Source organism: Eptesicus fuscus, chromosome 2, assembly GCF_027574615.1.
Source record: "Eptesicus fuscus isolate TK198812 chromosome 2, DD_ASM_mEF_20220401, whole genome shotgun sequence".
NCBI classification, from domain to species: domain Eukaryota; kingdom Metazoa; phylum Chordata; class Mammalia; order Chiroptera; family Vespertilionidae; genus Eptesicus; species Eptesicus fuscus.
Genome location: NC_072474.1, coordinates 86,835,547 through 86,848,155, shown reverse-complemented (window position 1 = coordinate 86,848,155; position 12,609 = coordinate 86,835,547). Strand labels below are relative to the sequence as shown.

Here is a 12,609-nt window from a genome sequence, read left to right as displayed (position 1 = left end):
TCCCCTGCAGGCCTGGGTCGCCCCCCAAATGCCCTTCCCTGCAGGCCCGATCGCCCCCAACTTCCCTCCTCTGCCAGCCTGGTCACCCCTAACTGCCCTCCCCTGCTGGCCTGATTCCTCCCAACTGCCCTCCCCTGCTGGCCATCTTGTGGCGGCCATCTTGTGTCCACATGGGGGCAGCCATCTTGTGTATTGGAGTGATGGTCAATTTGCATATTATTCTTTTATTAGATAGGATTGCTTGTAACATTACTAACTGGAACTCCTCAAGAAAAGCATAAAAACTAGTTTTAATGTAAGAAGTATTTGTTTAATGACAGTTCACACTACAAGTGATCTGTTCTAATTTCTCTGCCAATCCCATGAAGTGTTAGCTTTATATGGAAAATGAGTAGAAATAGGTTCTTGCTCTCAGAGAGTTGAGCGGGATTAGCTTGAGTGCGAAGGGTGCTTTAGCCCTAGGACCTTGCCTGAAGCCAGTTTGACTTTGCACAGTTCCTGGAGCCCCACCAGCTGGTTCTTGCTTTTAGGTGCCTAGAAAGTGAAACTTGTAATCTGCTTTATTCTCTTATTAGTTTGCATTTTTCTTTTAAAAGGAGACAGTAATCCTTCATTTTCAGCTGTTCTTGTGTTTGCATCTTTAAAACTATTGGCTCAACTCTTTGCTTTTTGTCTGCTTGTATTGTTTTCCAGTGTTTCTGATATTAGTGGTTAAGATTAAAAAATTGTTGGATCTAGCTTTTATTTTCAAATGTTTACTCATGAATACTGTATTTTAAAATACACATGGCATATTTCTTGTCTAAAAGGAATAGGAATCTACTCTGATTACTTTTATGATCAGATTGAAGTTTTGACTTATTAGAACAGTCATCATCGACTGCTGTGTATACTTGAGCTCAGAGCTTGACAGAGTACATCCTGGTCATATCAGAGCTCATTCATGGAGCTACGCTTTATTTAGCACTCCTGTGTGCCAAGTATGGATGAAGGGCTTTACATAAGTTACCTAAATTATCTCTTAATCTTTGCAACATGTCTATGAAGGAAATGTAACCCCCATTTTATGTAAAAGGGCCTTTCCAGTCTAGAAATTTCACTTCTAGATATATAAAATTATGTTTCTTTGATGTGCTTTTTATTTGTGTTGGGCCCCCATAATATTTTTGTAATGAAAGTTGTCATCTTAAGTTCTACTCCTGCTCTCTCTCACAGTCCTCCTAGACTGGTACTTAACAACCCAATGGAAAAAGAGTTAACCTTTATGAACTGTATCAAGTTGATTCATCAGCAATTGACACCGTCCCATTTGTTAATTATGTCAGTAATTCCTATTACTTTTCCCTCCATCAGCAATCAAAATATAAAGTTATTAACAAAGACCAGTGGTGCAATGTGCTAGAGTTTAGCAGAACAATTAACCTTGACCTCAGCAACTACGACGAAGATGGCGCATGTAAGTACCAGCACTGGGTGTCCTCTCACTCTTCACATTGTCGCACACTCGCGCATCCTTCTCAGCTGTCTTATTTTTTCTTTTTCTCCAGGGCCAGTTTTGTTGGACGAGTTTGTGGAGTGGTATAAAGACAAGCAGATGTCCTAGGACTTTATGCATAGCAGCGCGAGAGTCACTGTTACCACAGTTATGTCAACCATTAGCCATAAATTGCTGTTTGTATCAAAGCGCATGCTGCTTTTCTTGCACTGTCTCCCTTTTGCAGGGACGTTTTTGGTGTTTGCTATTGAATGGACCAGCTCTGCCTGCTGTGTAGCATTATTCTCTTGGGAGGCTGCTTTTGCAGTTTGTATTTACACTACAGATTGGTGAATTTGCCAACGTCCTCACTGTGATTATGTGTATATTGCTGTTTAAATTTTGTACATGTGTATAAAAAGAAAAAGCTTCACCTAGAGATTATTTCTGCAAAAATGTATTTAAAATAATTTTTGTGGCATATTTCTAGTCCCTTTTTTCAAATGAACCAATTATACTTTACTTGGTCTCAAATGTAGCATTTCAGAAAACAAGAATTTTACCATAAGTAAATGTTGCCAGAATTCACCTTATTGTTCAAGAGGCCAACTTTTGGAAGGAGGTGGGAGTTCTAACTTTGCATAGGCATATGCCAAATGTAATTGGTTTACCTGGATATTAGCATTTTTAAATGATGAAACTATAATTATTTGAACATATAGACATGTACCAACCATGTCATCAATCATTTCCACCATGCAAGTTATAGGTTTTTCTTTTCTAATGTTAAAAAGCTGTAGTACTTTGAATATAGGTACAAATGAATAAATTAACATTACACCATTTTTTTTTTTCTAGTAGAATGGTTATGAACTCTAGTATGCTTTAGCAGGGTTTTCTTTCTCTTTTGCATTCTTCTTGTCAGCGTTTGGTCTGCTGATGCCTTCTATGCCATTCTAAGTGAAATTGGTTTTGCCTCCTTCATGGAAACCCAATGGTTTACTGGCATTTGATAATTGCAGAGCAGTTTTAGTTGTGGCTTGAATTTTTAGTTAAGCTTTCATGGTGTCTAATTTTCTAGTTTTTTTTTTTTTTTTAAAGAACTCTATTATAAGTGAGAGGTGTTTTGTTTTCCTTTTTGTTTCTTTCATGCTAGGCTTTTCCTGGCAGAATGTCCATTGCAGGCAGTGGATATGAAACCACCAGCATTGAGCTAACTCTGTTACACGGTAGGACCTTCCCTGGAGAGGCCGCTTGTCGTTACCTGGGTCATTTGTACAGAAAGGTGATAGCCATTATTTATGTGGATGAGGAACTTGTAAACAGGACGGGACTTTTAGGTTTGTATTTTATGTTTTTTATTTCCCTCCCCATACCTTACCCTTTAGGAAATGTGTAGATAACATGTTTTCCCCTCAACTATCTGGTGCTATTGAATGACTAATTTAGTCCCTAAAGTTTTGTGAAAACAAAAAAGTCTAATGATTTAAACCAAGTAAAAAGCTAATGGTGCATTTGAACCAGTGAATGCTACTGTGTGAGCAAGATTCATGATTGAACATGTCATGATTGGAAGAGGTTTGGATTATTTCAAAATCTGGCTGAAAAATCTTTTGGATTAAATGTGAATCTTTAAATGGCATTCAATGAGAGAAGCACACAGACAATGCTACTCTTAACCACTATTTCACAGTTGCTTTGCAAGCAGTGTTCAGATTTTCATATTATTTTTTTCTCTAACTGAACCACCAAAGACAGAAATTTTGTATGTATATACAGTGTGTGCACATATACAAAATCATGATCTGGTAGAATTCTTTTTTCTACCAATTAGAAAGGTTTGGTTTGCTGTGAAATAAACCAGAAGTTTGAAAATCCCTGTAGTGATTAAGCATACTTAATCATTCCTTGTTTAGGAATTGTAGAGTCACTTCTACCTTATAAATTCATACCAGTTTGCACAAATTAATACCTGAAAAGAATTGGAGATGTTGATGGCAAGAACAGCCCATGAGGCCAATGTGTTGAAAGGGGCTCCGTTCCGATGGTGTCATTCTAGTGGCAATTGGCATAGGTTCAGATCTGTGGAGAACTTGATTCATTTTCAGAGGTATCCCATGAATTAAAAACAAAAAACAAAAACACTGTGAAGTCAACAGTTCTTAAATTTGGTCAATAAATCAGAAATGTATATATAAATATAAATCACAGATGAGAGTATTTTAAAAGTTATTGTTAAAGAGTAGAGACTTTTTAAAACAGCGGTTGCCAACTGGTGGTCCATGAAATCCGAAAGGTGGGGCGACTGCTGTTTTAAAACACTAAGCACAGTCAATCCTAAAGTAAGTACAGGACTGTTACAGGGCAGATGTTACATTTCATCCACAAGAATGTTTTGATGATGGGGGAAATCCCAGCTAGAAACTTTCATGATGTATAATATGAAAGTATTCTAAAGAGATAATCTTGCATATGTAGACAATTCCAAATCTTTAAACTCCCTTGAAAAATAAATCTCTTTGGCCCTTGGTTTCCTTGGCTTTATGCAGTTATTTTAAGGGGAGGAAAAGGGGTCAGACAGTATAATAAGGTACCTTTTCTTAAAAACATCCCTAAGTTACATAAAATTGAGCAATCATCAAACACTTACTGGCTAATGTTAAATAAATTAGGGTGCCTTCTGGTTTTTTCTTTATCACCCAGGTCCACATCCTTTCTCTCTACTGTTTTGACCTCCACCTTGCAATAGTCTGTCATAACGGACACTACATCTTCTAGATGTTTACTGCTGCACTAGGTCAGAAAGCTCGTTATTTGATTTGCCATAAACACCCGATGTAATGTTCCCTACAGCTCTTTTGAAGCATGAACTCGGAATTAAGTTTTTCTAAATCTGACTAGATAAACCTTCTGGTTTAGCAACAGGTTTCTGTTGCCTCTCAGTCTCCTTTTATTAGTGCTTTTGAGGTTTATACGGAAAGCTTTAAAAGTTTTTTTGTGCCCTTGGTTTTCAATCTTACAACTGCTAAAATACCTCTGTAAGCCTTATCTTTTATTCTTTCATATGTTATGTTGTATAATAAATGTATAGAATTCATTGACCAACTAAAATGTTGGGTGTCTGTAAATGAGACCAAAACGTGGATTGCTTTTTTTTCATGAAATAATTTCTATAATTTCTCTTGGGGGCTACTGTTAAGTGAACAGCAGCTAACCTATAACTGTGAATGCTTCGTGTCGTCAGTATTTGCATTACATTCATAAACGTGTGCAAGTCCTGTGACTCCCAGCTTAACTCAGATACTGTTATGCCACCTAACTTGAGTACAGCAAACTGGTTTTAGGTTTTAATGGAATTGATGTAAAATGATATCTCATAAATAAAAAGTATTTGTGTTTGGTTTCAGAACTGCATGTGAATTATTCTTCTCTGGCTTTTCTTCTAACACTGCTTACAGTAGATTTAAAGTGTTCTGTTTTTTATTTGTTTTCTTTTCCCAACTTTTTAATATTGAAAAATTTCAAAGCATAGGATAATATAATGCAAGGATAATATAATGAACACTCATCCATATACTTATCCCCTAGGTTTTCCTGTTTTTAACCTTTTGCTATCATTCTATGCCACTCTGAGTGTATTTCTCTCTATAAATAAGATATACTTTTTTTTCTGAACCACCTGAGAGTAAATTATATTCTCACAGTTTATACCTAGTATTTCCAAACCAAGGGCATTCTTTTTTTAAAAAAAAATATATTTTATTGATTTTTTACAGAGAGGAAGAGAGAGGGATAGAGAGCCAGAAACATCGATCAGCTGCCTCTTGCACACCCCCTACTGGGGATGTGCCCGCAACCAAGGTACATGCCTTGACCGGAATCGAACCTGGGACCCTTGAGTCTGCAGGCCGACGCTCTATCCATTGAGCCAAACCGGTTTCGGCTTCCAAGGGCATTCTTATAACCACAATATAATGATCACATTCAAGAAATTTAACATTGATCCAGTGCTATTACCCAACACACAGTCTAAATTAAAGTCTCCCCCTTTGTACCTATGTGCTAGCTATTTTATTTTTAATCCAGGGGTAAGCATTGCATTTAATGCTCATGCCTCTTTAGTCTCTTTTCATCTAGACCAGTTCCAGATTCAGTACAAACACTCCTCTGCCAAATAGTGATTTAAAAAAATATATACTAGCACATGCTGTGTATGTCTAAACATTGAGCTGAGAGCTGAGTGCTTACTATGTGCCAGGAGCTGTGCAGAAATGACCATTTTTACTACCTCCATGGCCACCACCTGTTAGGGTTCCCGAAGGAGGGACGCACAAGGCCAAAGTGGTGAGGGATTATGAATTTACTAGAGGCCCAGTGCACGAAATTTGTGCATGGGTGGGATCCGTAGGCCTGCCCGGCAATCAGGGCCGATTGGGCCCAGGCCGATCAGGGCCGGGCTAGAGAGGAGGCGACGGTCACCAGGCCGGGCGCAGAAGGAAAGGATGTCAAAAGCTGCTGCTGCTATCGGTGCCCCGCCACTGCATGGTTCTCCACCTCCCCCCTCCTCCTTCCCTCACCGCCGTGGCGGGCAGATCAGGGCCTGCCGGTGGGGGGGAGGGATAGGGCATGGGAGGTTGGCCACCAGCCCCAAGGAGGGAGCCGGCCCTCAGCTCCTCTAGGAAAGGGGCTGCATCCGCCATCACCCACCCCGGTTCCCCATCCCAGCCCGGAGGCCAGGGGGAGTGACCACAGGAGGTTGGCTAGCGGGGGAGGTTGGCTGTAGGAGTGCACTGACCACCAGGGCAGCTCCTGCATTGAGTGTCTGCCCCCTGGCAGTCAGTGCACATCATAGCAACTGGTCATTGTGGTCGCTTAGGCTTTTATATGTATACTAGAGGCCTGATGCACGAAATTTGTGCACTGGGGGGTGTGTCCCTCAGCCCAGCCTGCACCCTCTCCAATCTGGAACCCCTCGGGGGATGTCCCAACTGCCGGTTTAGGCCCGATCCCACAGGGATCGCGTGCCTGATTGCTCCTAACCGCTTCTGCCTGACAGCCTGTTCACCCCCTAACCACTCCTCTGCAAGCCTGATTGATGCCTAACTGCTCCCTTGCCAGCCCGGTCGCCCCCACTGCCCTCCCCTGCCAGCCCGGTCGCCCCTAAATGTCCTCCCCTGCTGGCCCAGTCACCCCCAACTGCCCTCCCCTGCAGGCCCGGTTCCCCCCAACTGCCCTCCCCTGCTGGCCTGGTCACCCCTAAGTGTCCTCCCCTGCTGGCCTGGTCGCCCCTAACTGCCCTCCCCTGCAGGTCTGGTCCCCCAACTGCCCTTCCTCCCTTGCAGACCTAGTCATCCCCAACTGCCCTCCCCTGCTGGCCTGGTTGCCCACAGCTGCCCTCCCCTGCTGACCATCTTGTGGCGGCCACCTTGTAACCACATGGGGGCGGCCATCTTGTGCGAGGGCGTGACCGTCAATTTGCATATTATATCTTTATTATATAAGACTAGTGGCCCGGTGCACGAAATTTGTGCACGGGGCGGGGTGGTTTGTCCCTCAGCCCAGCCTGCACCCTCTCCAATCTGGGACCCCTTGGGGATGTCCGACTTCATGGACTATTTGGACTTTGTATTCCACATGGTCCATGTACCATATTTGATTCTACAATTTGAAAAAGTCGAGGACACTGGTCTTCATCCAGAATTTCTGCCTTAACTATATGGTCAGTGTCATCTTCCGTTTGTAATTTGGATTCACTATCTAATATCAATAATATGTGAACATGAGGCAGTCCATGTTTCTGAAATTCAGTGACATGAATTTTAGCTATTACTTTGCCAAATAAATGTAGTTTACATATATCATTTAAAAAAAGCATTCAGCTTAATATTAAAAACTCTGGCTACCAAGTCAAGTCTGTTTTCAACTTTTTGCCAGCGTTGTAAATTGTAATATCTGCCCATTTGGGGTTGCATGTCATGGTTATGAATAAATTGGGATTGCCATACTTCGTTACAATTGCCATAGCATTCTGATATCGCTGCTGCATATTTCTGAGACTACCTGCAAAAGATGATGGAAGTATTATCATTTTACCAATGGGCACATTGTCATTTTCAGATCTAGATGTGAGATAATCCATCAAACCACTATATTTTTCAGCTCTCAACTTAGATTGGTTTGCTTTAATGAAATTTATCTGATTGGCCTCCATTTTTGAATATGAATCCACAATAAACTGTTAATTTTCCTGCATTTAAAATAGGATTGACGTGTCCCGCACAGAGAGATGAAATCCATAATACTGCATTTGTGTGACTTGTGTCCTTACATTTTGTCAAGTATCATTGTCAATTACACTGTCATCTCTGAGTCTTAATGCAATATCTATTCCCCAGCCTTTTTCACCATGTGGAAAAAGAATAGGATATATCATTGCATCTATGTAGGAAACAGGATACTGATTTGTTTCATTTTAGTGGCATTCAGATTATTGGGATCTGGTTTACAATGAATGAGCAAGTCCCTTTCAAAAGGAGGTTCTCCATCTTCGTTTCTGAATATGACGGCAACCTTGGTTACACGGGGAGAATTATATCTACCTGGATCACTGTTAGGATTGTATTTAATCGCCATTGTTGCTTCTATGGGACCAATACCTTTTGCTGCTGCTTCAGATTGGGCTTCCTTTTCTACCTCATGTAGCATCTTGTACAATTTTGTTAATTCATTTATTACATGCATGAGGTTGTTGATGCTGATCATGAGTCCTTCTGAGCAGCCCTGGTTTTCTGGCATTGCTAATCTTTTACTTGTCGCTTCGGCCGTATCTAAAATATAGAGTTGAGCAAACTTCCGAGAAACACCATCCGAAGGATGTAAAGTTCCAGTACAGTGATAAACTTGTCCGTGTATTCTAAAACAGTATGGCCCGTATCCTGATGGTGATGTAATATTTGCACCCAATGAAGCAAAAGCAAAAGAACTATTAATGGAATGAATATTTTCCATGAAATTTTTACTGTAAGAGTCTTCGTTTGTCATTAATCCTTTTAAATATGCCGGGTATTCTGGAAAATGTATATCATTTGGACAAACTTTACCTTTGCTACATCATCGAGTAAATTTTCCATCAGATGGTTTTTCATCAGAGAAATTTAGTGATAGGCAAAATTGATATCTAAGTCATTCCACCACAACTATGTTCGAGAATTGCATCCTTGTGTACTCCATTTTCGCTGAGAAGGCAGTTCCTACCAGTATTGGTAGTACTTGTTGATGACTGTTCTTTAGACATATTCTGTCGTCGCTGCCGCCTTCTTTCAACTTGAGAGGCATGTTGGTCTTTAGACATTTTCTGTTGATGACGCTGGCTTCTTTCGGCTGCAGAGCTATGTTGTGCCAATTGTTGCACTTCAGATACATTCTGTCACTGCCACCGCCTTCTTTCAGCTTCAGAGGCACATTGGTCTTCAGACATTTTCTGTTGATGAAGCTGCCTTCTGTCGGCTACAGAGCTACGTTGTGTCAATTGTTGCTCTTTAGATATATTCCCACCTTCCTGCTGTCAGGGTCTGAGATGCAGGTGAAAGAGTCCTGACTGTCAGGCCGCTGAGAGCTGGCTGACCAACGGCTGATTCTGGCTGATTCTGTGGGGGATGGGCTCCCTCCTCCCTGCTGTCAGAGTCTGGGCCGGCGCCTACGGGGACACAGTGTCAAGTCCGTCTGCGCTGGGAGACCCAGAGTCAAGTCCCTGCCCACTTGCGTGTGCCTCAAAATCCTGTGAGATCCAGACCTGCCTGCGCCCACGCAGATGGGACGCAGCATCAAGCCACATGGAGCTGCGGGACCCCCCTGCAGAGCCGCCCCCGTGACGCGCGGGGCTGAGGGAACCCCGGTGGAAGCCATGTGGAGCAGCAGCTGGGACCCGCCCCCTGGCAGGGCTGAGGGAACTCCAGTGGAAGCCACGCGCTTGCTGCCGGGCCCACCTCCTGGCGCAGCTTTGGGAACCCCAGCGGCAGGCGCACAGAGTGGCCGCCCCCACGAGAGACCATGGGCACTGCGGCAGCAGGCGCACGGAGCAGCTAGCCCTGCCCCTGCTGTGCATGCCACCATCTTGTGGCAACGTTACAGCGTGAGGGTTAATTTGCGTATTACCTCTTTATTATATAGGACTAGGGGCCCAGTGCATGAATTTGCAAGGCTGCAGTGGGCACAGGGGCGGGTCTTGGCCCATCCTCTGTGCCCCCGCCCAGCCCCTCCCACCATGGCCCCTGGTCCTCTGTCTGCCGGCAGCCCCACTCCTGCCACCGCTGCTCCCGTGCGCTGATGGGACTGGAGCTGGGCGCCCGCAGCAGGTGCAAGCAGTGGTTCTGGCGCCGGCTACAGGTGCGAGCGGGGCTGGCACTGTCAGCAGGTGCTAGCGGCAGCTGCTGCCCCAATCGCCCCTCAGGAGCAGGGGGAGGTGGAGAAGCCCTCGGGGGTGATCGGGGCCAGTAGCCGCCGCTTGCACCTGCTGACAGTGCCAAGCGATTGGGACCAGCGCCGGGCGCCAGCAGCGGGTACAAGCGGCGGCTCCAGCACCGACAGCGGGTGCGAGTGGGGCCAGTGCCAGCAGCAGGTGCGAGAGCTGGGCGGGACCATGGCACGCGGGAGCAAAGAATTTTCAGTAACCACCAGAGGCTCACCCCGATGACAGCGACAGGCGCCCTGCCTTGGTCTGGTGCCTCTGCTCACCTGCTCCACCATCCCGCCGCGGCCAATGCTCGCCATGTTCCACGCTCTGCCGCCTGCTGCTGATGCCCGCCATGTTCTGCACACGCCCCCTGGTGGTCAGCGCACATCATAGCGACCAGTTGTTCTGGTTGTTCTGCTGTTCGGTCTATTTGCATATTAGCCTTTTATTACATAGGATAGATTAGGTCATCTGGATACCTAATGGGCTGAGCCCCAAATTGGCACCAGCACCCAAAGAGGGGGAGTCGGAGGTTTTTAAAGGACCCTAGGTGGGCTTTTTTCTGGGTGGAGAATTCTCTGTGCAGGTCCAGATCCTGAGAAGGTCTGGAGGGGAAGGATAATGGTCTTAGCAAGTGGAATGTGGTCAAAGGGAATGTCCGTTGTGAAGTGGCCTTTAGGTTCCCAAGGGGAGGTGGTATCAGTTCAATTATTTGACCAGACCTAACACCACCCAGGTAGTCTGTAAATGTGTCAGCCCTGCTGCCCACTCTCTGAAGTTGTCCTGTGCTGGAACGTTGGCCCCTGCCGACAGGAACTCTGGCACAGCGGGGATGCCTAGCACATGCATGTGGAAGAAAGCAGGTAACAGAGTTCACACGTGGCAAGGAATTGTCAGTACCTGGAAACCTCATGTAAAGGCGAGTGAACCCAGGAAGGACTGATGCAGACTCAGATTTTTAGAAAGAAGGTAAAAACAAGATTCCTGAAAAACAGAATCCGGAATCCAGGTGCACGCTGTTTACATGGGTGGTTCTTTCAACTCTTAATTGGGGCCAAAAGCTGGTAATCAAGCCAGGAGAGTCCTCTTTCAGACACCCACGAAGAGAGGAGGTGGGTGGTGGGTGGAGATAAAGGAAAAGGCTTAATCCTAACTTGCCAGAAAGGAGAGGGAAGGGACAAATGGATTCTTACAGACGGGATGCTTAGCCTGGGCTACAGCAAAGCAGAAAGTCACAAGGCACTGTTGTTATTGTGTATTTCTATTACTCAGTAATGGAAAATAGGAAAAAGAGGTGTCTTCTCTGGGCAGTGCTTAGAGTTTACATAAAAATTAACAAGAGTTGAAGTTCCCCAGCAATGTAACTGGACCCGGGAGAGAACAAATCACCTGTGTCCGCCCAAGACAGAAATCCCAGCCGAGGGGCAAGGTGTCGGTTACACGAAGGTTGCGCTACAGGAAGGGCATTTTTGAAGATAGGGTCCTGAAATAATGGGAGGAAGAGGAAAGGGAACTGAGAAATGAAACACATTACCCACAGAAAAGGAAGATCCTTGGTCAGCCCTGGGCCACAGGACTGAGGATGGATAATCGGGTACTGTGTTCTAGACAGCCACTTTCTAGATTGGCATGAACCTGCAGAAGAAGGACGTGTTCTCCATGGTGCTGTCATGCCTTGCAGTGTATGTAGCTGACTCATTGGAATGTTATCCCCAAATCCTGGTGTGGAGAATAATTTTTATGCAGAAGATCAGAGTAGAGCTTTTATGATTCCTTTAAAAAGAGTTGCCTTTGGCACTTTGTTATGGCTAGAAAGAAAAAAAAAAAAACAACAACAGAAAAACCTCACATGGGGATATAATAGAAATGATACATCTAGCTCTCCTGCCCTTTCTACTTATCTAAGCATGTAAGGCAGAAAATAATCCAAAACAGGGCAGCTGACCACTTTTGACAGGTTCAGCAGAAACTAGTTTGGTGTTTTTTTTCCCCCCATTGAATTTGTTCCTGGCATTTATATTCAATTGCCTTAACCAAAAATAAAACCCCATGTATATAGAAGTACTTACTTAGAAATTATGGTAAGTAAGTAGACCATGCTGAGAATAGTAATTGGGAACCAACACAAAAGTTGACTATAGTAATTAAGTGGAAATTTCTTTAAAAACGTCATTTAAAATGTAAATCTCGTCTCCTGACAAAATGTATTCAGTCCTTTGAAAGAGATTCTTTTGCAGGCACTGAGGAATTCGGATCTCCATGAGCGCTGGCAGGGAGGAAGGGAGCTGGCTAGGGTTGTTCTTCCCTCTGGCACTTTGCAGCAGGGCAGCTCAGAATTGCCTGAATTTGAGTAGCTGAAATTCAAACTGGTGTTCTCAAGAAGTCTTTCCCTAAATGAGGATAAAGAGCTGCAGCTGTACTCTACCAGAACTGAAAGCCACTGTATTTTGTCTCTCCTTTCTCCTCCTCCTCCTCCCCTCCTGCTCCTCCTCCTCCTCCTCCTCCTCCTCCTCCTCCTCCTCCTCCTCCTCCTCCTCCTTCTTCATCTGTGGTGGCTCCTAAATACTCGCATCTTGAGAGTAGGACTTGGACAAGGGTTATCATCCTATCACAGATATACCCCAAAATCATTGAGTAAATTATGATATGCCTTATAGCAACCTATTCTGCATGTTTGGTGCTC

The 12,609-nt window shown here is 44.2% G+C and overlaps 1 protein-coding gene across 5 annotated transcripts in view; it reads left to right on the top strand.

Annotated features, from left to right (window-relative positions):
* The window catches only part of DCUN1D4 (defective in cullin neddylation 1 domain containing 4), an 80,889-nt gene extending 76,014 nt beyond the window's left edge, over nt 1-4,875 (top strand). For all 5 annotated transcript variants that reach the window (XM_028143787.2, XM_028143784.2, XM_028143786.2 and 2 more), the window contains 2 exons: nt 1,354-1,456; nt 1,548-4,875. In XM_028143787.2, coding sequence (XP_027999588.1) covers nt 1,354-1,456; nt 1,548-1,603 — 159 coding nt within the window. In that variant the 3' untranslated portion in view covers nt 1,604-4,875. The remainder of the gene's footprint in view (nt 1-1,353; nt 1,457-1,547) is intronic.
* The last annotated feature ends 7,734 nt before the right edge of the window (nt 4,876-12,609 follow it).